At 21.4% G+C, this 23,796-nt stretch overlaps 2 protein-coding genes across 2 annotated transcripts; one reads left to right on the forward strand and one right to left on the reverse strand.

Moving 5' to 3' along the window:
• Nucleotides 1-6,805: 6,805 nt before the first annotated feature.
• On the forward strand, nt 6,806-20,522 carry LOC122847850 (MATH and LRR domain-containing protein PFE0570w). Its single transcript, XM_044145707.1, has 8 exons — nt 6,806-7,335; nt 16,173-16,245; nt 16,890-17,119; nt 17,429-17,717; nt 18,264-18,482; nt 18,549-19,538; nt 19,575-20,051; nt 20,225-20,522. Exons 1-8 carry the CDS (start codon nt 7,130-7,132, stop codon nt 20,480-20,482), a joined length of 2,742 nt encoding a protein of 913 aa, XP_044001642.1. The 5' UTR covers nt 6,806-7,129; the 3' UTR covers nt 20,483-20,522.
• A 409-nt stretch (nt 20,523-20,931) lies between these two features.
• On the reverse strand, nt 20,932-23,702 carry LOC122860962 (sodium-coupled monocarboxylate transporter 1-like). Its single transcript, XM_044165057.1, has 9 exons — nt 23,649-23,702; nt 23,372-23,588; nt 22,960-23,305; nt 22,732-22,886; nt 22,521-22,661; nt 22,339-22,447; nt 22,049-22,270; nt 21,497-21,984; nt 20,932-21,416 (listed from the first exon to the last, which is right to left on the reverse strand). The coding sequence occupies exons 2-9, from the start codon at nt 23,569-23,571 to the stop codon at nt 21,326-21,328; spliced, it is 1,752 nt and encodes a 583-aa protein (XP_044020992.1). The 5' UTR covers nt 23,572-23,588; nt 23,649-23,702; the 3' UTR covers nt 20,932-21,325.
• Nucleotides 23,703-23,796: the final 94 nt, after the last annotated feature.

Genomic DNA, 23,796 nt, shown 5'->3' on the forward strand with positions numbered 1-23,796 from the left:
TTTATATTTATTTTTAATTCAATTTCAATATATTTTTTCCACTTGTGATAATATTACATTGTAAAAATGCGAATTGAAATTACTCAAAAAGAGAAAAAATTGCAAGAATTATTTTTAAGTTTAACTAAAAATAAATTTTAATTGTCATTATATATCAATTTATATTTAATTTATATTAATTTTTGATTCAATTTCATTATATTTTTCCAATTGAGATCACAAAATCATCTCATCATATACATATATACATTATACATATATGTACAATGTACATACATGTACGCATGCGAATTTGTTGAATTTAAATTGTTGACATTTTCCCTTAATGCTATCTTTTTTAGTTCCAGCTACTCTTTAATTACCCTTTAGTTGAAAAAATAAAAAATTTGCTATTGAATTTATAACTTCAAATTTCAAAGAAAAATATAATTTTTTTACTTTGTATATAATAATAAATTTAACTTATAATTATGAATATTAAAATTAAATTATTTTTTAAATGCTTTGAGTATTTTTTAAAATCAATAACTAGGTTTTGTTAGGTCCCTGATTTCTTCATTAATTTTCAAATTATTTATCTAGTAAGAATTATATTTTAAATTTACGAAAAAAATAATATCATATTTCCAACAAACTTGGATATATTATACAAATCCTTTTGAAATTCATAAATGGAGGTAAAATTTATTTCTCATCGGTAAATTTTGAATAGCTATTACCCTAGGGCTTACAGATGTATATACAAGTCTCTGTATATATACAAAGACCTCGGTAGCTTAAAACATATACATAGATTGCATTTTTTTAAAGACTAAAAATGTAACAGAGAATTTTTTTATTTACATGCATTTTTAAAGGTTGAGGTCTACTATAATATTTGCCACGTTTATAATAACCAGTTAGCTTTTCCATACTATGGAAATTAAAAGTCATAGACATGACTCATAGTATAACTGTTTTTCATTCCTCCCACACATTATATGTATATCATCGCATATTTAATATCCATATATTTACCTAAAATTTTCTTCAAAGCTTACTTAAATATCGTAATACCATCGTTTAACTTTTTATTCATTTATCAACATATTTTTATTAATTATTATAGTCAAGTAACTTGAGGTGAAGTTATAGTTACAATATTATTACTATATACATTAAATACTATAAATTAAATCCATTGGACCAAAAAAAATTATATAATGACGCACAATCAGATTTTACTGTGCAGCACATACTTTTTTTTTTTTTCATTTAGATATGTCAAAAAAAAATAAGTCAATAAAATCAATATAGTTTAAAATTAAGTACAAGAAAATTTTTTTAAATATTTATAAATTGATTTTCAGATTCATATATATACAATTGGTGAGACTGCAACGTATTCATGATGCATAAATTCATCAAGCTATAAAACGCATGATCATCTTGATGTGGATATAAAGTCATTTTCAATTCTGATATAAACCATCAATCATATATCTAATCATTAATCAGTCATTACTTGAATACATATAATGGTCAGAGGTGTGATTATTGATTAAATCAAGAGGTTTGCAAAGATTGATGCAAATATAGACATTCGCAAATAAATTTTTTATATATTCCATTTTTCATTTGGTTTTATCTATACAATTTATGTTATATTAATTTATTGTATATATATATATCAATTTATTTATAAAAATTTTCAAAAAATTGTGTAAATATTTTTAATTAAAACTCTATTTCAATATTGTTTGAGAGGATAATTTTGAGTTAAATATTTTTATTTGAACTGCGGTATATAACTATATATCGTATGCATATATCAAAAATAAAAATAGTTATCACTATGCACCCGCCTCTACTCGTGGGAGGAGTTTACTTACTGATGATTCTGCGCATTTATCATTGTGCTTTTGTCTTTTATGTAAGATTTCAATAAGTCAAAACAAAAGTATTAATGTTGAATAAAATTATCTCTCAAACTTATATTTGTGATATCAAATTTACAATTAAGTATACTTGACAAAAGTTTATGATGAGTCAAAAATTTAAAAAAAAAAAATTTCCAAAATGTTATCAATATACTTATTTTGAAAATGGTACAAGACACTTGAGCAAATAAAAAAATAGATATTGCAATGTACTTTCTGTACTTCCTCAATGGTATATATTTAGCTGTTGATAAATATTTTAAAAAACTCATTCAAAAAAAAAAATTGGCTGTGTGTTTTAATTGTAATTAAATGTGATATTATGATGAAAAAAAATTAATTTACATGTATAATAAACGTTAATATATATTATTATAGAATATATACCTATATCAAAAACAGGATATAAAAAGTAGAAAATATAAATTTTAAAAATTGGATTATTGAAAATTTAAATTATCAGTACCATGTATTTGCTCAAAAACAATATTTCATATAATGGCCAAAACTATATCCCTTCAATTTTGCAGCCCTAAAATTTTAATCAATATATATAGCTATATATAATTTAATCAGCTGCAACAAGACTAATATTGAGTTAACCTTGATTTAACATTATATATTTGACCTGCTGAGAATATATAATTAAATTATGACATATTCTAATATCAAGTTTATCAATCTATAGATTGTGTATACATATATATACTTATTCATGGATGATGATATGTTACATGAAAAAAAAAAAAAAAAACAATATTACAGTATATTATATCAAGTTTATTTTACACTATAGATATAGATTGAGTTACAAATTTAATTAATGAATTCGCCATATGTAAATATGTTAACAGTTATACAAAAAAAAATATAAAGATGTTAGATTGATTTACCAATTATCTTTTGTTTATACATAGAAGATGAAATTAAATCAATAATATATCGTAAATATATTATGTATATTTTAATTTTTCAATTTTATTCAATGATAAATAACTGTAACTATAGTATAGTAATAGAATAACAGATAGAATAATATCGTTATTACCTTGATTCAATGTGAAAACTATTGAAAAAAAAAAAAAAAAGACTTGTTTAAAAATTCTGCATTTATTTTTTAATGATTGCAACAATTTTCATATACTTTCAGTTTGAAAAATGTCACTTTTTCTATGAGAAAGTTGATACATGATGAAGTTGATATATGATGAATTATCTAATGTTTTTGTTGCTTTTTAAATATTCACTAATTAGTTCTAATAAAAAATAACAAACAACTTTTGATTTTGAAAAAAGCAAAATTTATCAAGTTCAAATCGAAATAATCAATTTTTTTTTTGTCACAATTTATTACTAATTTATTGCGAGTATATTTAATAATTCAAAAATTAATATATAAAAAGTAAAGTTTTTTCTTAACAAATTATTGAAATTATAAAAAAAAAAAAATTATACAATTCAATTCTTTAAAAAATATAATTAAAGAATTATGGCTCAAATATTTATCTATTTTTTTACAATACAAAATCAATTGAATTTTTCAATAAAAATAAATAATAATAATAATAAAATGAATATATATTATATACGTTATCAAAAATACTTCTATTTTAATTCGACAAACACAAACATATTTGAATTTTTAAAAAGAATCAAAGCAGATTGACAAACCAAGTAAATAAAAAATATTGATTTTTTTTTTTACCACAAGTCAATTGAAAATTGAAATTCCGTTGAATAAAATAAAAACTTTTTAATAAACCAGCTGTAATAAAAAAATTTAACAAATATTATATTTTGATTTTTGATGTTTATATTTTTTAATAAAACTTTCAATAAAATAAATATTATATACGTTATTAAAAACACTTTTAACGTTTCAATAATCATACTAGTACCGCATATATATAGAAATGTAATATCGTCTCAAAGAGATAAATTATTTATATTATTATTATTATTATCAAAACATGAAACTTTGTAATGTGGTTTATTTTGCGTAAGCTTCTCAGTAACAAACGCATGGAGCTTTACATTAATGCTTGTTGAAAATTCGTCGTCTTTTGCATCGCTAATCCGTTGTTCTGACATCATTATATTATAAATCTTAATACATAGGGATCTCAGTACATCAATGCACTGATTTTACTCAGAAAATCACTCATCCCAACTGTTTCGTTATTATTATTATTTTCATTTATTGTTTGAATTTTCAATAACAATCGTTTTGCAAAGTCGTTTGTTACTTAGCAGCTAACAAGCTCTAATTATAATATAATATTACAAACAATTATCCTTGGATATCTTGAAGGTTGTCAAAGTATTTTACGTGTATACCTAAATTTTCTATACCATAAAATTTACCAAATGTACGACTAATTATATATACTATACTAATGTTAAATATTAAAAAAACAATTGAAATTAAGTAAAAAAGAAAAAAAAAAGTGTTTATTCCTATACAGAGGGAAATTTTAATTTTCTATTTTAATTCGATAAACAGACTTGAATATTCAAAAAGAATTAAAGATAAAGTAAACAGCCAAGGAAACATAAAATATTGATTTTATTTTTAATACATGCCAATAGAAAATTAAAATTTCTTTGAAAAAAAAAAAAAAAATCTAATAATACACCGGATGTAATGAAAAAATGTATGTTTTAAAAAATATTATGATGTTTATAATTGTATTAATAATAAGCTGTTTACTATACAAAGCTGTTTACTGTATAAAAAAATTAAATAAACAAAATTACATAATTTTCGTGTACAAACAATCAATTTAAAAAATATATAAAATTTGTTATTAATATATAATGATAACTTATTATTTTTTTGCTTCAATGTATATAATAATTATTTTATATACATGCATTACCGCATATGGTCACACTCATATACATATTCATGTGCGATTAACAAACCCCCATCTCACAGATAATCTGCATCTGCACAAATAACATATCAATATGCCATTGGTTAATAGCTTCACAAAAAAGTGCATTCAACTATTTACTTGACTTTAAAACATCGCTATGCTGCTTCAATAAGCTATGTTATACATAAATAATAATAATAATAAAATTATACAGTACATCTTTAATATATATATACACACTTGTACAAATATATATACATAAACATATATGTACTACAAACAGTTACAATTACTATTACTATATTATTATTAATCTTTATATTTACAAAAAATATATATATACATTAAAAATTACACAGACATTGTTGATATAATATTACTTGTGTATTATTTTGAATTTAAATATAATTAACAATTTATTGTTTAAACACAAATAGTAAATAAATTTAAATAATAATTATAATAATTAAAAAATTATTATTGTTTAATGTAATAATGTAATTTAATGTTTTCTATTTATATAGGTCAATATTTTTTTGTTAAATTTTTTATTTTATTTTGATGTCATTATATTTGGTATATTATTCGTGCAAATTGATAGTTTTAGATAATGAAAAGCTAGCGGTTATTCGAGAGGTCATTTATGGACTACTATCATGTAAGTTTTTTTTTTTTTCTATCAGGGTTGTATATATATATTTGATGAGCAACAGTTGAATATAACACGCATACTCCGACGAGAATGAAGCATCGTAGGTCGTGACTCTGACCTAGAGTCCATCGAGTTTGTTCATGAGTTGAAATAGTTGTTGAAATATAATACCTGTATATGAAACTCACACTACTAACTGGAAACATCAAGAGCCTGCTCTTGTGAGAGGCGTTACATGTTACCTTCTTCTGAATTCAGTTTCAGTTTATCAGGCAAACTCTATACATATTAAATTTTACAAATATATTTTTATATATATTGTTATTTTTAGTTTTTCGTTTTAAAATATTGTAAAAATATTTATTTTAAAATTTTTTATTATCACGATAGAGATTTGTGATTTTTTTCTATTTTTAATTCCAGTTTGTAATAATGTTCAAAGTGTTTTATAAAATAAGCTCGTCCTTCTATGTTTTTATATATATAAATATTTTTTTTTTTATCAATTAGTTTTATATATGTTTTGTTTGTCAGGAGCTTTTCTATATTTTCGTTTCCATTAGTAATATTAATGTATATATTTTTTTTTTATTAAAATGCAGTTTTTTAAGAGGATTACAATTGTTTTACACTGACTTAGCATTATTTCGTATTTAAAAAAGAAACGTAAAATGAATAAAATATTTGAGTATAAAATTGAAAAAATATAATCCAAAATTTATAAAAATATAAAATAAACGCATTCAGGTTGATTAACGGTTGACCTGACGCCTGCGGTGATGTTCATAATGATTATTTACTTAAATTGTGATTATATCAGTGGGTGTCATGATAAAAAATACAAAAAATAAGAAAGTCCAAAAAAAAAAAACTAAATAAATAAATAAAATATCAAGTGTCGCGTCCAAGATTCGAGACTGAGATTCTTCCAGATACAAGGTCATAAAAAACTCGATGAAAACAAGTACCATTTGATTTTCAATGTTTATTTTAATGAAGAACATTATTTATAATTTTAATGATAAATTATTTGTTGACTAGTGATTAATAAGTGATGAAAAATTTATAAAAAAAAGAAATACAGTGATTTAGTGATTTGGAAAAAAATAATAATTACAATACAAGAAAAATTTAGTTTATAAAAATGAAAAATATATGAATATTTAAAATTTTTTAATTAAAATTTGATAGTTAAAATGCAAACAACATTTATTAATATATAAAATAAAAGTAAACAATAAAATTAATTTTAAAACAAATATAGGGAATTTTGATGATGCGGAAATAATTATTAAAGTCAACATTTATATTATTTAATACCGAGAATAAATTTGAAAAAGATTTCAAATAAACAAATAAATAATAAAAAAAAAAAAAAAAAGATAAATAAATAATCAAGCATGGCTATATTTAATTGGAGCGGAAGTGCAAGATGAGCTGCACTGACTGCCATAAATTTCAAATGCAGAGAATGGAACGTTTTTGATATAACAAATATATATATAAGTAACAAAAATTATAAATTATAATGCAAAAAATCGACCTAGTAAATCAAGAATTCTTTGATTACAAAACCATGAAATTTACAAAATAAACAGTTAACGAAGATTAAGTGATACAAGTGATTTTTTAAAAATACACACTGAAACTTAAAATTGGAAGACAAATATTTTACAAAAATGGGAAATTCAAAATCTCAAATTAATCATCAGCCCAAGAAACAAATGTATATTGTACGAATAATAAGCCGTACATGGGATAGATTTAAAAAACAACGTCAACATAATGAATCTTATAATGATGATGATCGTGATACAGAAATATCTTCAAAATGCAGTGAGTGCAAAGGATGCACTTATCAACAAGATAGTCTTTTTTTCGACAGGTATTTAAACTTAATTATTAGCTGTTGATAATTTTAACTGTCGGTAATAGCATTATCATTTTTATCAAGAGTCAATAATAATCATCTAGTTTTTAAATTCAAATTTACGATATATTATTTTTAATTGAAAAATCAATTTAATTACTGACAACGTGGGGTCAATTAAAATTTGAATATTTAATTACATTTGAGCCAATTAAACCACAAAGCTTTTGATTGAATTTAAAATATTTTTATCAATTATAAAGACTCTGAATAAAATTACAACTATTTTTAAATATTACACAAGTGATTTGTTTTGTTTTTTTTTTTTTTCAACATAATCACTTATCACTTTTATACTCTTGATATGCATGAAAATATAATTTAAAGATAATAAAATTAATGACAATGATATTGTCAGTAAGAAAATAATTTTTTTTCTAAATCTAAATGAATATAATATAAAAAAAAAAAAATTGAGGACAATATTTTAACAACTATAGTTAACAGCAACAACAATGGTATCATGCAATTGAGACTTGAATATGTGTAAATTTTATTTCTTGTTTATACCGCAAGTCCCTTTTATCGATCCCCTCCATCTACACATGACGAATCCCCCTCAACTTTTATATGGTAAATATTATACTTTACAAGCAGGTGACTAAGCGGTATACTTGAATACGTTCTTACTGTCAGTCTACCTTTTGCTATCAACGTAGCCACCCACACATTCACTTTATAAATACCAAATTCAAGAAAAATACTTGGTTTTTTTTTTCAATCTAAAAATGTTTGATTAATTTTATAATTCAAAAAATACACAAAATCCCAGCAGTGTATGTTTTTTTTTTTTTTTTTTTTGTGAATATTTTGGAGTTATTAAGTTTATATTGTGTTGATGACTTTGATGACATAACAATTGATAAGGTATTAAAAAAAAAAAATTAAATTATATAGAATTAAAAAAAAAAAGTATTAATTTTTCATTTAATTTATTAGTTTTCATTGAAATAAATAACATAAAAATAAAATTAATAAATATTAATAATTTTAAAAATTCAATTATTATTAATTTATTTGATGGATATATTTTTTTTTATTTATAATATCATAAATGTGTGTTTGTCTTTGACACTGTTTTAAAATATATACAGTTTTTAGTAGTATTTATTTATCAAAGTGATAGTGTGAGAAAAGTCAGTTTATGTTTATAACTTGGTATAAATTAATTGCCATATAAAAAATATTTGTAGATGAGGGTGCAGTAAAAAAATGAAGAATTTTATTTTCATCCATATATAATAATTGTATATGTATATATGGTTGTTAAATATGCGTAGAAAAAATTGTTTTGCATAAAAATTTATGTGTAAATTGGTTGACTTTTTATTTTACTATGAATACTTGAATGTATATTAAATTTATCTGTATTTTTTTATCAACACTTATCACAAATTACTGTATAATTTTAAAAAATACAGGTTTTATAATAAAATTGCAGGTACCCAATAGTTTGGTACAATTTACATATGAAAAATATTCAAATATTTAAAGCACTGCCAAAAGGCAAATGCATATTTTAAAAATCATTTATTTTGATGAATTAAATTTTTTTTTTTTACCTCAATCAATTTTAAAGAATAATTTTTAGGTATTATTTGAAAAATAATAATTTAAATTACTGCAAAATTCATAATTACACGTGTACAAATGTTTTTTTTTTTTTTTTTAAATCAATAACAGTTTCGAAATAAAAAGAAATAATTAAATGTCAATTGTTAAATAGTTTTTTTGATTGATTAGTTTGTTTGATATATGGATTAAAATATCATTACAATCATATCGATTTTATGAAAAAATACTTTCTTAATATCAGCATAGTTTTAAAAATATATACATAATGACTAGCTCATGATAATAATTGAAATCTAATCAACTATAAAAATATGATTGAGGGAAAAAAAAAATAATAACAAATATGAGAAACTGTCGCATGAAAGTTATTTTAATTTACATCGTCATAAGATGATGATCCAGAGCATGACGATAACACGTTTGCAAAAATGACGTTGTTATATTTTAAACCACACAAAGATTATATTCGTCACGCGAAATTTTACATTATTTTTTTTTTTTTTTTTACATAAATTTTATGTTGTCAGCATATAAAAAACATAGAAATAAAAAAACAAACAAAGAACGGCAGAAAACAAAGTAAAATAAAAAATTTAATTTTATGCAAATTTAAAAAAAAAAATTATAATTCATAAAACAAACATTATGTTAAAAATATACATCAAAATTTTATTAATCTAAATTTATTTTTCATGTAGTTTATAAATTAAATATTATTTTGAATTACAATAATATTTAGTTGCTTCTACAAAAATAAATTAAAAATATATTAATTAATTATATAAGGGTCAATTTAAAATTACTATAAACAAATCATTTTTTTTTTTCAATTATTTTTTTGTAAATATATAATTGTAATGTTAAATTACAATAACATTATAAAAAGAAATCGTTGGTTTGTTGATGATAATTATAACAATCTAAAATTATAACAGTGCAATATAATCATTTATCATAATCATAAAAATTTCACAGTATGGATAAAAAGTCACGTTCTTCATTCACATCATAAATGCTGACTTTTAAAATCATTTGAATTCCCGTAAAAAAGAAAAAAGCAAAGAAACATTGTCCTTAGTAAATTATTACTCATATAAAATGAATAAATAAATGAAAAAATTTGACCTAATTCAAGTACTTTTGTCACATCATCAAAAATGACAAGGAAAAAAATTTTAAAAAACAACTATTCATTTATAAATAAATATAACTGATTTGATAAATCTTCAAATAAATAATCAAGTTGATAAATAAATAACCAATTAAGTATTTTGATAAAAAAAAATGAATTTGAATGATTTTTTTCTTGGATTTATATTTGTTTGAAAATTTAATCAATAACCAATGATAATGGATAATTTTGATGTTTTATATTAACACCATAATTATGATCATCATAGTGATGATTAACTGTGAAGATATACGATATCAATTTTGTAATATTAATAGCACTATGAGAAATATTTTATTGAGCACGCGATTTTGTAATTAACTCTCTTTAACTACATTAAAGATATAACCGTATTAAATATATATAAACATGCACATTTATACATACTTTATTATTGTGTATTATTATTAAATAAAATTTTAATTTTTTTTTTTTTTTTTTTATTCATCATTGGTTAAATTAATTTTAACCAAGTACTATCACTATTAAAATCATTTCATAATAATTTTTTCAAAAAAAAAAAAACACATTTTTATATATTTTAAAAAAGAAAAAAATTTAATGAAATTAAATTGAAATGAAATAATAATTTTAATTCGTAAATTTAAATGAAAAACAAAATTATTTATTTAAAAAAAAAAAAAAATAAATCTATAATCAACATGTGTTTGTAACTGAAATTTATATAATTTTCTTATTTATCCATTAATTATTATATTTTTTTTATTAATTTTTCGAATAAATTTTAAGTTATAAAATATAGACAATAAAAAATTTATCAATATTTTACATTATTGTGAATTATAAATTAACATTGTTGATACGATCCAATTAACGTGTGAATAAATATCTGTAAAAATGATATTTCTTGGTTTTTGGGGAAAATACAAGGATATTATTCCATGAATATTTTTGCCTCGAACTACTGGACAACCACCGTCACCCTGATAAAAATATAAAATATAAAAAATAAAATAAAGATATTTCTTGTATATAATCACACAATTTGAGCAATAAATTGTTGAACAATAAATAAATCATACCTGAGAAAAACCAGAATTTTCATATATTGTCGTAGCACATTTTTGAATAATTCTACGAAAATTAAAATTCACATAAATTAAACGACACGTATTTTCACTTTCGACGGTCATTATCAAAAAATTTAAATTTCCTGAATTTTTCCAACCAACAGTGCCAATACTCATTGTACCACGAACATATGAAGTTGGTAATACAGCATTTATTTCATCAGTATGTGATAAAATTGGTGTTTCCAACTATGATAAGAAAAAATAATAGTGACAATGATAATGAAAAATAATAATATATAAGTGATGAAAATAATTAAAAGACTTCAATTGAAACTTGATAAAAGTCTTTGGATTGTTTTATGAATGTTTTTCTAAACGTCAGAGATAAAAATAATTTTTAATCAAAAATAATAATTACTTACTTTTAACAGTGCCAAATCATGAATCGATGATTTTCGAGTATCATATTTTTCATGAGGTAAAATATAACTTACTGAATAAATTACTTCTTCATTATAATTTTCTCGCTCGAATATCATGTGGACTTTGATATTCGATACGTAAACCATTGGTGATGTTTCAAGTAAAACACAATTTGCAGCAGTTATTATAAAATATTCAGTTAATATACTTGCTCCACAATAATGTGATTCTCTAAATTGCAATGATACGACAAATGGAAATTCAGCTTCAGAATTAACTGGTCTTCCACCATAAATTTTATTTGGAATTTTACCATGACAATCTATTTTTTAATCATAAAAACATTATGAAAAAATCATGATAATAATTTTTTATACTAATTTTATAATAATTGAAATTTAAAAAAACAATTTTACATATAACACTTACTGTAAATACAAGTTATCCATGTAACCATCATCAAAATGACAAATATTTTTGTGCTTCTACTTTTAAACATTATTAGAGACTAATTTTTTTATCTATTCTTTTTATATTTTATAAATTTAGATCGTTATCACAAAACAAATATTTTAACGTTTACATCAAAATTTAAATTATTTGTTTTTTGGTGATGAAACTAATGATTCTATAAAACTAGACAAATTAGTTTTTTTTTCTTCTTATCATTTGAATGAAAAATTATTCATAGATATTTTTAATATAAAAAAATCAAAACTACAAATTAATATTCCTATTTTTTTTATTATTCCAATGCGAATGATTAGTTTTTTTTTTAAATAAATGTCATCATTTATTCATGCAATTAACAATATTTAATTACCATTAAATATTATACCAAAAAAAATTATTTTTTTTCCAACGAAAAAATAATTAAATAATTGTTTTTTTTTTTATTTTTTTTACGGAAATTTGTGTTGAAAAATAGCAATAGTAATATTATACACACGCAAGTAACTATAGATCATGCATAAAACAAAAGAAAATGAAAAAAATAAATAAATAACATAAAAACAATAGTGAATGAAAAAATGAAAAATTATAAATTTATATTATACATGTACCGTTGATTATGATGACTGAAAAAACATTTCACTCTACCCTTCATGTTAATATTTCGTGTGAATAACAAAGTCATATTAATTACTGCGAAGTTGAAAGATAATATTTCGAATTGGTATTATTATACTTCAATGAATAATTTAATTTAACATATAAATAATAATAAAATATCATTAGTATATCAACATGTATAACGGATGCGCGTGTAATACGAATAAATAAATTTTTTTTAAATATTAATAATACATGTTTACATGAAAATGAAACACAAATACACTTGAAATATTTATAATTTTAATTTACAAATAATTATCATTGTAATGTACACTGAGAAAAAAAAAAAAATTTCAACGCAACTGGAAAAGAAAAAATATGAAATTTATTTTCTGCTTCGAAATTTAAAAATTAAAATTATAAAAAATTCTATTAATATTCAAATAAATATTAGTTATAATTTAAAATATATTGTTAAATTTTACTTATTGAAATTATTCAATTTTTAAAAAAAATATAATTCCATTAATATACATTCAATTTCAAATCATAATTAAACAAACAAATATATTAATTTATTTTAATTTTTTAATTTAAATTTCATTTAATAAAAATATGTTTAAATGTGCGTGATGTCAAATGAAAATATAATTATTTAAACGTGAAAACAAAGTTATGTTTGACGAGTTTTCACAAATGCACTACATTTGAAAAGTAATGAGGTCACTCATAAGTACAATTATTTTATTCATATGTTTATGTTTATTCAAAAAAATATAAATAAAAATAAAAAAGCTAAATTCACATTGTAATAAAAACATATTTGTAAATTTTAAGTAGTTAAATTAACCATATTTAAAATATTATTAAAAATCACACGAGAAAAATTTTAAACAAATATATTTCTCAAAAAATTTTTATATTTAAAATTCTCATGAACTGAAGCGTGACTTTTTTAGTCAAACAACATTTATATTATTCATACAAATAAGCTTTTATTTATTATCGTCGTAAATTTTTATTTAAAAAATTTTTTTTTCATCAATTTGTCACGGATTATTATTTGTCAAGCAATTTATTTAACGATTTGTGCATTTTTTATATTTTTATTGCTATAAATTATTTTTATATTAACAATAAATATAAATAAATTTATAATATACAATGTGTAAACTTGAATTTAGATACTGATGGTATAATCTAGATTTAAAAATAATGCAATTTATCAATTAAATTAGTATATTCATTTGCGCGGGCGCCACATAGCGTTTCTTCCTGACTGTATAATGAAAAAATTTTCATCCCAACATTAATCTTTATGCCTTTATATGCTTATAGCCATATCGACTGATAATAATCTGGTTAACAGAAGTGTGAAGCATAACTAGATTTAAAATTTTATCCATTCAAAATATCTGAATAAAATAACAAGCTGGATATATCATCTAATAATAACTCGTAATTTATTTATAACAAAATAATTATATCATATAATAGATATATTAGACTTGAATTATATATAAATTTTATTATCAAATATATAATAATTATAATAAAATATATATCTAATAATAACTAACACGTAATTTATATACATAAATCATAATAAAATAAAAATAAATATAAAAATTAAATATCTAATTAATAAATATATATTATTAAATTTAATATAAATATGTCTGCAGTGTTTTTATATATTTAGCTTCATTAATAAATAAATTAATAACACGTGTATTTACATAATTCATAAATCAATAAAATTTAAAAGAAAAAAATTTCGAATTTAAACTTATACTCTTTAAATACAACACGTTAAAGGATAAAAAAAATTTTTTTTTCATACATCATATTTATAAATTAATCTCTAAAAATTCATGTATAATTTTTAAAAAATAAATAAATATAATTATAATGATAGATAAGAATAATATTACATGAAAAATTTAATTTTTTTCATCTATCCTCGTGCATTTCCTGCAGGAAATTTGTTCTATCAACATGTTGATAAAAAATTTCCAATTATATATTTTTATATACGTATAAATTTGTAAATATTATAACAGCAAATATATTATGACATTATAGAATCCCTTAAAAAGACAGATAAAAAATAAAAAAAAAAAAAAAAGAGACAATATTGTCCACGTAGATTGGTTAAAGCCTTAAAGGTATTTTATTTGTCTTTGAATAACGTGATACTCTATTCCTTCTCCTTCACCCTCATTGTATATTTGTATGTGCCATTAAGTACAGTATAGAATTACTTTTTCTTGACATACAGTAAATACATTTATACATGTAGATAATGTATTACAGTATATATATATGAATCAATGTGTACTCGTGACTAACATGCACAGGTCAATGCCTTAGCTGTCCTCACACTACTTGTAGTAAATTCAAGTTGTAAAATATATTCACTGATCTATGAACCAAGTATACAATCAACTGACTATGACTATCATGAATACCACGTTAAGATGCATGGTCATATATTTTTTTTTTTTATTTTTTAATTTAAATTTGTACTCGTGTTGTCACGATATATTCATATATCTTGATGTTTATTTTATTATTTTACACTATGATTAACATCAATAATTAAATAATTCTTTTTTTCTAACAATAAAATAATTTAATCATTAAATAAAATGACATTATTTAAAAAAAAAATTAAATATTTATTTACAAATGATTGAAATGATTGAATTTTTTTTTTTTGTTTAAAAATATTTAATTTATTTTATTATAATTTAAAATCAAAGTACAATGATGTAAATGTGAATTAATATCAAGATATTATCAAGAAAATTCCCAAGGATATTTACATTATTTTATTATTATTTTTTTTTAAATTAAAATATGTATATTTTTCAAAACACGTAATAGATTATCTCAAAAACACGTGTGTTTGTTAATAAGAAAAGAAAAAAAAAAAACTAAATAAACGTACGGAAGTTATGAAAGAAAATTCATAAGAAAAAAATTAAAATTCGTTTTGCGTAACAAAGGAGTATACACATCTGGGAATAAATAAGAAAAAGAAATGAGTAAATACTGGTGGAAAATAAATAAGAGAAGAAAATATAAATTTTTTTTTTTTAAAAAAAAGATAAAGGGGTGATCGACACGTTATTCCGTTCAGTGGTTTACGAAACGACTGGATCGCAGCAATTTACCGTTGTTATACAGCAGTTGAAAGAAAATGAAAAAGTAAAAAAAAAAAAAATAAGATAAAAATAATAAAAAATAAAAGCTAAAGATCCAATAAAAGCATAACTTCAAAAATTGATATTAAAAAAGAGTACCTTGTCATTAATTTTTTCACTTTAATAAACCGGATTTTATTAATTTTTTTTTTCTTCATCTTACAAGTAATGAATGTCGATATACAGATATAATTTTGTCGTAACATCTACCATTTACATGACGAAATAATAAAAAAATAAATAAATAAATTTAACCGTTATGTTGTTGATAATTTTGTATTTTTAATTTAAATAATCAATTTTATATTTTTATTTTTGTTACAGTGATTCGGAAATGTCACCAAATGCTGAAGATGAAATGCTCGTCATGAAATCATGGGAAATTCAACATGAAAAAGTAATTTTTTTTAAAATATACAATTTCATTTTTTATTATTATCAATGAGAACTGATTTAAAAATTTTTTTTTTTCGCTGTGTAATTCATGTGAAAACGCACTGTGTCATTTGAGTGAAAAGAAAATAAAAAAAAAAAAATTACAGTCGCAACTGAAATAAAAATAAACTATATTATTATTAATAATAAAAAAAAAAAAAAAAACTATGTTTATAAATTTAACAACTGATATTAATCGTAAATTTTCATTTTTTTATTATAAAAAATAATGTTCATTGCAAAAATTACGACAAACTATTGTTTAAATTTTTTCTTTTTGATTCAAATCATTTTCATTATAAATTACAAAATTGACATATACTTTTTCATAATGATAAAACAATTTTTCATTATTATATTTACATGTTTTTTTATACTGTAGTATATATATTTAATAATAAAAAAAAAAAAAAAAAAGTACCGGAAGTTTATGATTAGCTTATTATTTTCCGGTTTCGGTCTAAGAGATTTGCAAGTAACTAAAATGAAAAAAATTACTCGAAACTTGATTTATATATATTTTAAAAATTATTAACAAGTATATTTATATATTTTTGTTTTTTTATTAATCATTTTAATAATTTAGAAAATTATTTATTAACTCAGGAAAGACTCAGACCACCAACATATAATGCTGAAGATTATGCAATGGCATTGAGAAGATGGGGAAGACGTCCAATATCAAATATACCTGATTTTCATGGTACATTACCATCAACAACAAGTTCAAGTTCTGGATATGTATCTGGTAGTGGTGAAATGACTCTACGACAATTTACATCTGTCAGTGAATTACTCAACAAACTACGAGCTGATTTAAGACTTGCATTTCCAAGGTACTCTCATAACTGTAACACAATGATTTTTTTAATTTTTTTATTTACTAATATTATTTTTCATGAGTCACTTGAATATTCAATCATTAATCATTAATATATTCTCCATATATACAAGCATATATAAAAAAAAAGTAAATTATAATCGAGTTGTTACTTTCATCTATACGTAATATTTTTTCGTTTATTTTTTTTTCATTTCATTGTAACAAATAAAAAAAGTTAATTAACTATTTGATGAAATTTTTTGTTGTACATGAAAATAGAGTTATTAAAATTTGAATAATAATAATTATAAATTAAATATAGTTTTGTACAAGAGTTTGCATCATCACCAGCTGATGGAATAAATCTTTTATTGGAAACATTACGTGGTGTACAATTGATACAAAATACACCACCATCTGGACAAAATGGAGCGAGAATTGGTACACGACGTGCAGCACTTGATGAACTTGGTTGTGTTGAATGTTTGTCAGCATGTGCTGAAAGATGTGCTGATGTACCAAGACTATTATCACAAGCACAACCTGGTCTTCTTGCTCTTGCTGTTTGTTTAACCAGTAGCTTGAACCGGTCTCGTGTTCTTGCTCTTCAGGTAGTTTTTTTGTTTTTTTTATTTCTTCTCTTTTTTATCTGGGGAATTTAAACATCACATGAAAAAATTTACAGTTAATTATTTTATTTTTAATTTAGTTAATTAAATTAAACAGAAAAATAATTTTTAAATTTTTTATAGTCATTGATTGATTAAATTTTTAGTAAAATAAATTATAATAATTTATTTTACAAAAAAAAAAAAAAAAAACCACCACATTATTTTGTTGACACTTTAAATAAATAATATTGCAGTTTTTAAATTTGTTATTCAAGAAATACCATTACGCATGAAGAAGAACCTGTTTTTCTTCAATATATATTTATGATCATTTATTTCTTTTGAGAATTTTATTTTTAATACTATACGGTATTACAGAATTTCATTATTACTGCTACTTAAATGGTCAACGTTCCAATTTTAATTTTATCAAAAACACATATAAATAACATTTTTAATTTTGATAATTTAATTGTCAACTAATCAACATATATTATTTGGATAATTAAAAATTTTTCGGTATATTTTTTTCATTTTACTTTTTAGTTGTTAACAAAAGTATGTCAAACAATTGATGGACATGCAGCAGTTACTGAAGCAGTATCATCATTACGACTTCGTTATGGTGAAGGTGGAAGATTTCGTTTTTTAGCTGGTTCACTTCTTGCTCCACGTGCAGCACTTGCATTAAGAGTTGCTGGTGTATCATTTTTAAATGCATTTTTAACATCAGCACCAAGAACTCAAACAAAACTTTATATTCAGGTAAAATATTTATTTATAATTTCAATTATTATTAAAAATATAAAAACAAATATGAATATTTTTCAGGCTGAAGCATGTGAAGCAGGTTTAGAGCCAAAAATACTTGAAGATTGGCTTGTTGATATTGATAATGACAATGAACAAGATACACTAACTGAATTATTAAAAATTGAAATTAAAAAATGGTCAAATAATTGTGTTGATGTTGATGAACTTGAAAAACGTCTTGAAAAAGCTGAAGAAACATGTTTAATACTTGGTAATAAAGTAACAATATTACAAAATAAAATTAAAAAATTAAAATTTGATAAATCAAATAATAATAGCCATGAAAATATAGAAATTTTACCAACAAATAATATTAAATTAAAAAGATTATCATCAAATATTGATGATGAAGGTATAAGTTCATCTGAAAGATCAAGTAGTCCAGATAATATATGTAATAAAAATAAAAAAATTGAAAATAAAATAAAAGATAATGATCAAGAAACAACAATTGATGATGTTATTGAAGAATTAAGAATAATTGTTAAAGATGCTGAAGAAGAAGATAGAGTTGGACTAATAAATGATAATGATAAAAAAAAATATAATTCTATTAGTAATAATAATATAATAGTAACAAGAGATGATGATATGGATTATTACGCTTGTGTTAATAAAAATAAAGATAATAAAAATAATAATGCTTCAACTGAAATTATTGATAATGATAGTTTAAAAATAATTGTTAAAAGTGCTAATAATATTGAAGATGAAATTATACCAGCGATATTATATCCTCAACCACCTCGACGTGCATTACCATGTTTATCAACAATATTAGCAACAAGAAATGATGAATTTATAAATAATTCATCACCAGTTGTATTTAATTCTCATGATGATGATGATGATGTTGATGATGCTGAAGAAGAAACTCTTGATGATGGAAGTGATTCATTATTAAGTGCATCAAAATTAAAATATAATACCAATAAAAATGATTGTATTAATATTGAAGAAGAGAAATTTTATTATGCCAAAAATCATGAAGAGACATATAAAAAATTTAATAAAATATCAAAAAGTTATCATGATAATTCATCAAAAAATTCATCGAATAATATTGTTACAAATGGAGCTAAAAAAATTCAAGTTAAAGGAAAATTAAATGATTATGATAAAAAAAAATCAGTTGAAAGATCAATGAGTCATGATTATATAAGTAATAATAATTTAATTTATGATTTTAATAATGATAATCATAAAATATTTAGTAGAATTAAAAAATTTGAAAGTTTAAATTCATTTGATAATACAAATTTTAATATAAATTCAAATGAAAAACATGATAAATCAGCAACAAGACAATCAAATGAAATTAAAAAAAAAATACGTAGATCTGAATCATGTCATCAGGTATTTAATGAAACTAAAAATGATAATTTATCAAATAAAGGTGGAAGTGACAGTGGTTTACAATATATAACAGATTATAATTTACAAACAGTTATGATTAATTCAAAAATAATTGATAAAAATAATAAATTATCAAAATCATTAGATAAAATTGATGAAACAATGAAAACAATGAAAAATAAAAAAAAATGTACACGACAATTTAGTGAAATAAATTCAACTAATAATTATTATAAAAATGAAAATTATTTAATTAAAAAATATACAGATTATAATAATTATAATGGTCATTTAAAAAATGATGATATTTATATAGATAATCAAATGATAATAATATGAAAAATAATTTACCAATAATATCATCAATTGGTTGTGATAAAACAATTAAATTTTCATTCAGTGATACTGGTGGTATGTATCTTCCAAATACTTGCAAATCACATGATAAATTTAATATTGGTAAAAATCGTTTTAATGCTGGTAAATATTCTGGTGATTTATTAACAACAAATAATCATGGATTGAGTAAAAATATTTTATCATCAAATTCTTCAAAACGTGGAAAAGTTACTGATGTAATATCTGGTTTATATTAATCAATTTTTCATTACTTTAAAATTATTATTATTAAAAAGTGCAATATATTTAATTTAATATTTTTAATATAATTTTAATTTTATGTATTTCTTTCTTTTTTTTTTTTTCTTTTGTTAATATATATATATATATATATTTATTATGTGTCAGTATTTTTTTTCTTTTTTTTCGGTGTTGGAAAAATTAAAATTCTAATTCTTTAATTTGAATTATAAATTTTTAAAGACGTTTATAAAAAAAAAAAACAATTGCAGGAAAATTAAAATTAATTATATAAGATACAATAAATTAATTGTTATTATTATTTATAATGTTTTTTGTTTCTTTTTATATTTTGAATAAAAATAAAATAGTGAATAGAAAAAAAAATTGTTTTGTACGTAGTACTTATATGAAATTAAATTATCTTACTTTTAAATGATCTTCTTTTTAAATATTTTTTAAGTGTAAAGTTATTTTATTCTTGATTTTTTATCAACATTCAACAGGTTGTATATCAACAAGTTATAAATCAACAGGTTGCATGTATCAACAAGTTGTGAATCAACAGGTGATACTGCAATCAACAAGTGATCTTCACTCAACAAGTGTCTGTTATATATATCAACAGGTGTCTGTTAAACGCAACTCCGGATTCCTCAATTTGGCTATATGCTTATGATCGTAACAAAAAAAAATTATAATAATGCACACCATGCACACTGACAATACTTTTAAAAATATATAATTCTAATTTTTTAAAAATCGTATTGATAATTCTTTTTTACATTAAATTTCTTATTTATTTTATACTGATAATATACAATTATATTTTGTTTTCATATTCATTCAATTTTATTATTTTAATTTTTTATAGATTTATCAACTGGACCCATAACATCATCAATTATTCTCATTGGTATTTCACGATAAATATTTTTTTTTGGTAAAAAACTGTAACAAAAAAACTCAATATTTACAATCAAAACAAAATAGTTTTTTTTTTTTAAATATTTTTATAATAGTAATAGTACCGTTGCATGATTGGTGTAATGTGATTTGGATCAATACTATTTAATTCAGTTTCACCTAATAAAATACTGCCAATTATAGCAGTAAATATACAAATAAATAATCCCAAAAGTGTATAATATAAAAATGAAAAATGATAAATTATTGGAGCATCATCATCATTGAATAATAATTGTGTTATGATTGTTTCATTTAATGGATATGAACAACCATCAACAGATACTGGTAATTTATTATGTTTTAATTTTCCTTGTATTTTATACCACTGTGTACCACCACCAAGCCAGCTTAAAATAACAAGTGATGTAAATGTACCAATCATAGCACCACGTGTTTTAACCCATGGTACCATAATACCAAGAATAAATAATCCAAGTACTGGTCCATCAACAACAGCTCTCATACTTATACCCATTTCAAATATTGTACCTAAATTTTCAACAACAAATACAAGACCAACTGATACCACACCAATTATTACAACAAGAATCTGTTGATAATAAATAATCATAAATTAATAAAATTTATATTTATATATTATACTTTTTAATAACCTTCATTATATTTGCTGCTTTTTCTTCTTTATTTTCATTTTCAGGTATCCAAGAATCAATAAAATCCTCATAGATACTACCTGAAAGTGTATTTAAACTACAGCTCATTGTTGATAATGCTGAACTAACTAGACCAGCTAAAAATAGACCAGGTAAACCTGATAAATTACCAGTAATATCCATTACGTAAAATGGAAATATTTGATCACTTTGTTTAATTGCCTAAATTAATTTTATCATTATATTATTATTATTTTAAATGAACGATATTAATATTTAAATATAATTACATTTGTTATAAGAGGATCACAATTATAATAATATGCAAATATTGCTAGACCAACAAGAACAGCTATTAGCTTTATAAAAATCATTCCACCTGACATTAATAACATAGAGCTACAAAAAAAAATATATATTTAAATTGCTTTGTGTGTGTTTTTTTATATTTTTTATTGATTTATTTACTTACATTATTGCATGTCTTTGAGTTGGTACCGAGAGAAATCTTTGAATGACACCTTGATTAATACTAATATGACCAACAAAATGAAATGTCATACCCACCGACATTGCCCAAAATGAACTTCGTTGAAATGGATCAGGATTTGTACTAAATAATCATAAAATTAATTTTATTTTTATTTTAAAATAAAAATGCAAAATATATATAAACAATTTACTTGAAAAAAATAAGTCTTCCTCCTTCATCAGATATTCTTATAACTTCAGCAAATCCTCCAACTTTTTTAATACCAATAATAAGAATAGCAATAAGTCCACCAAATGTTAATGATAATTGTATTGTATCAGTCCAAACAACAGCTTTTAATCCACCCTAAATATTTTTTTACAGGTATGATTTAACTTGATGAATAAATGTTAATTTAAAAATTTGAAAAAAAACTTACCATTGTTGTGTATGTGATACAAACAATACAAATAATTGGTGTAAGCGCATGAATACTAAATTTAGTAACTTGTGAAAATGCTAAAGCTGGTACATAAACAACAATTGGTATATATATAAGCAGCGAAATAATATAAAGACCTGAACACAGTAATTTAACTGGTTTTGCAAATCTTATTTCAAGATAACGAAATGTACTTGGTAATTGAAGTTTATAAAATACTGGTAAAAATATATATATTGTTATTATTGCTGTAAATAGTGTTGTAAAAATAACAGCAGTATATTGTGATCCATAATAATAAACTTCAGTTGGTACACCGAGAAGAGTCATTCCTGATACATGACTATAGTAAAAAAAAATTGATAAATAAATTAATCATTTAATTATAAATATATATTTTAAATTGTACCTTGCTAGTATACTCATTGCAATTGGTAAATAATTCATTGTTTTTCCACCAAATAAATATTCATTTGTATTATTTTGTTTACTAAAAAATGCAAAATATACACCGATTAAGAGACTCACTCCAAGAAGTAAAATGAATATTAAATAATCCACAAATCCTAATGTCATGTGACCCAAATTAACATCAGTCTCGTTGAACATTGTTATTTTATTTTTATCTATAAAATTAATTATTTTAAAATGGTAGTTATTTTTTTTTAAAATTATTATAAACTTTCCTAAATAATTTTAAATCTGTAACTGATGAGACAAGAGGAAAATTTCATCTCTTGATTTGTTTTTTTATTTTTTTTTTTGTGCAAATATTATACTGAATTTGAGTGATTTATTATTGTATGATAAGAGTGATAAATAAATAAGGTAATC

This window comes from Aphidius gifuensis, linkage group LG1 (assembly GCF_014905175.1).
Source record: "Aphidius gifuensis isolate YNYX2018 linkage group LG1, ASM1490517v1, whole genome shotgun sequence".
NCBI classification, from domain to species: Eukaryota; Metazoa; Arthropoda; class Insecta; order Hymenoptera; family Braconidae; genus Aphidius; species Aphidius gifuensis.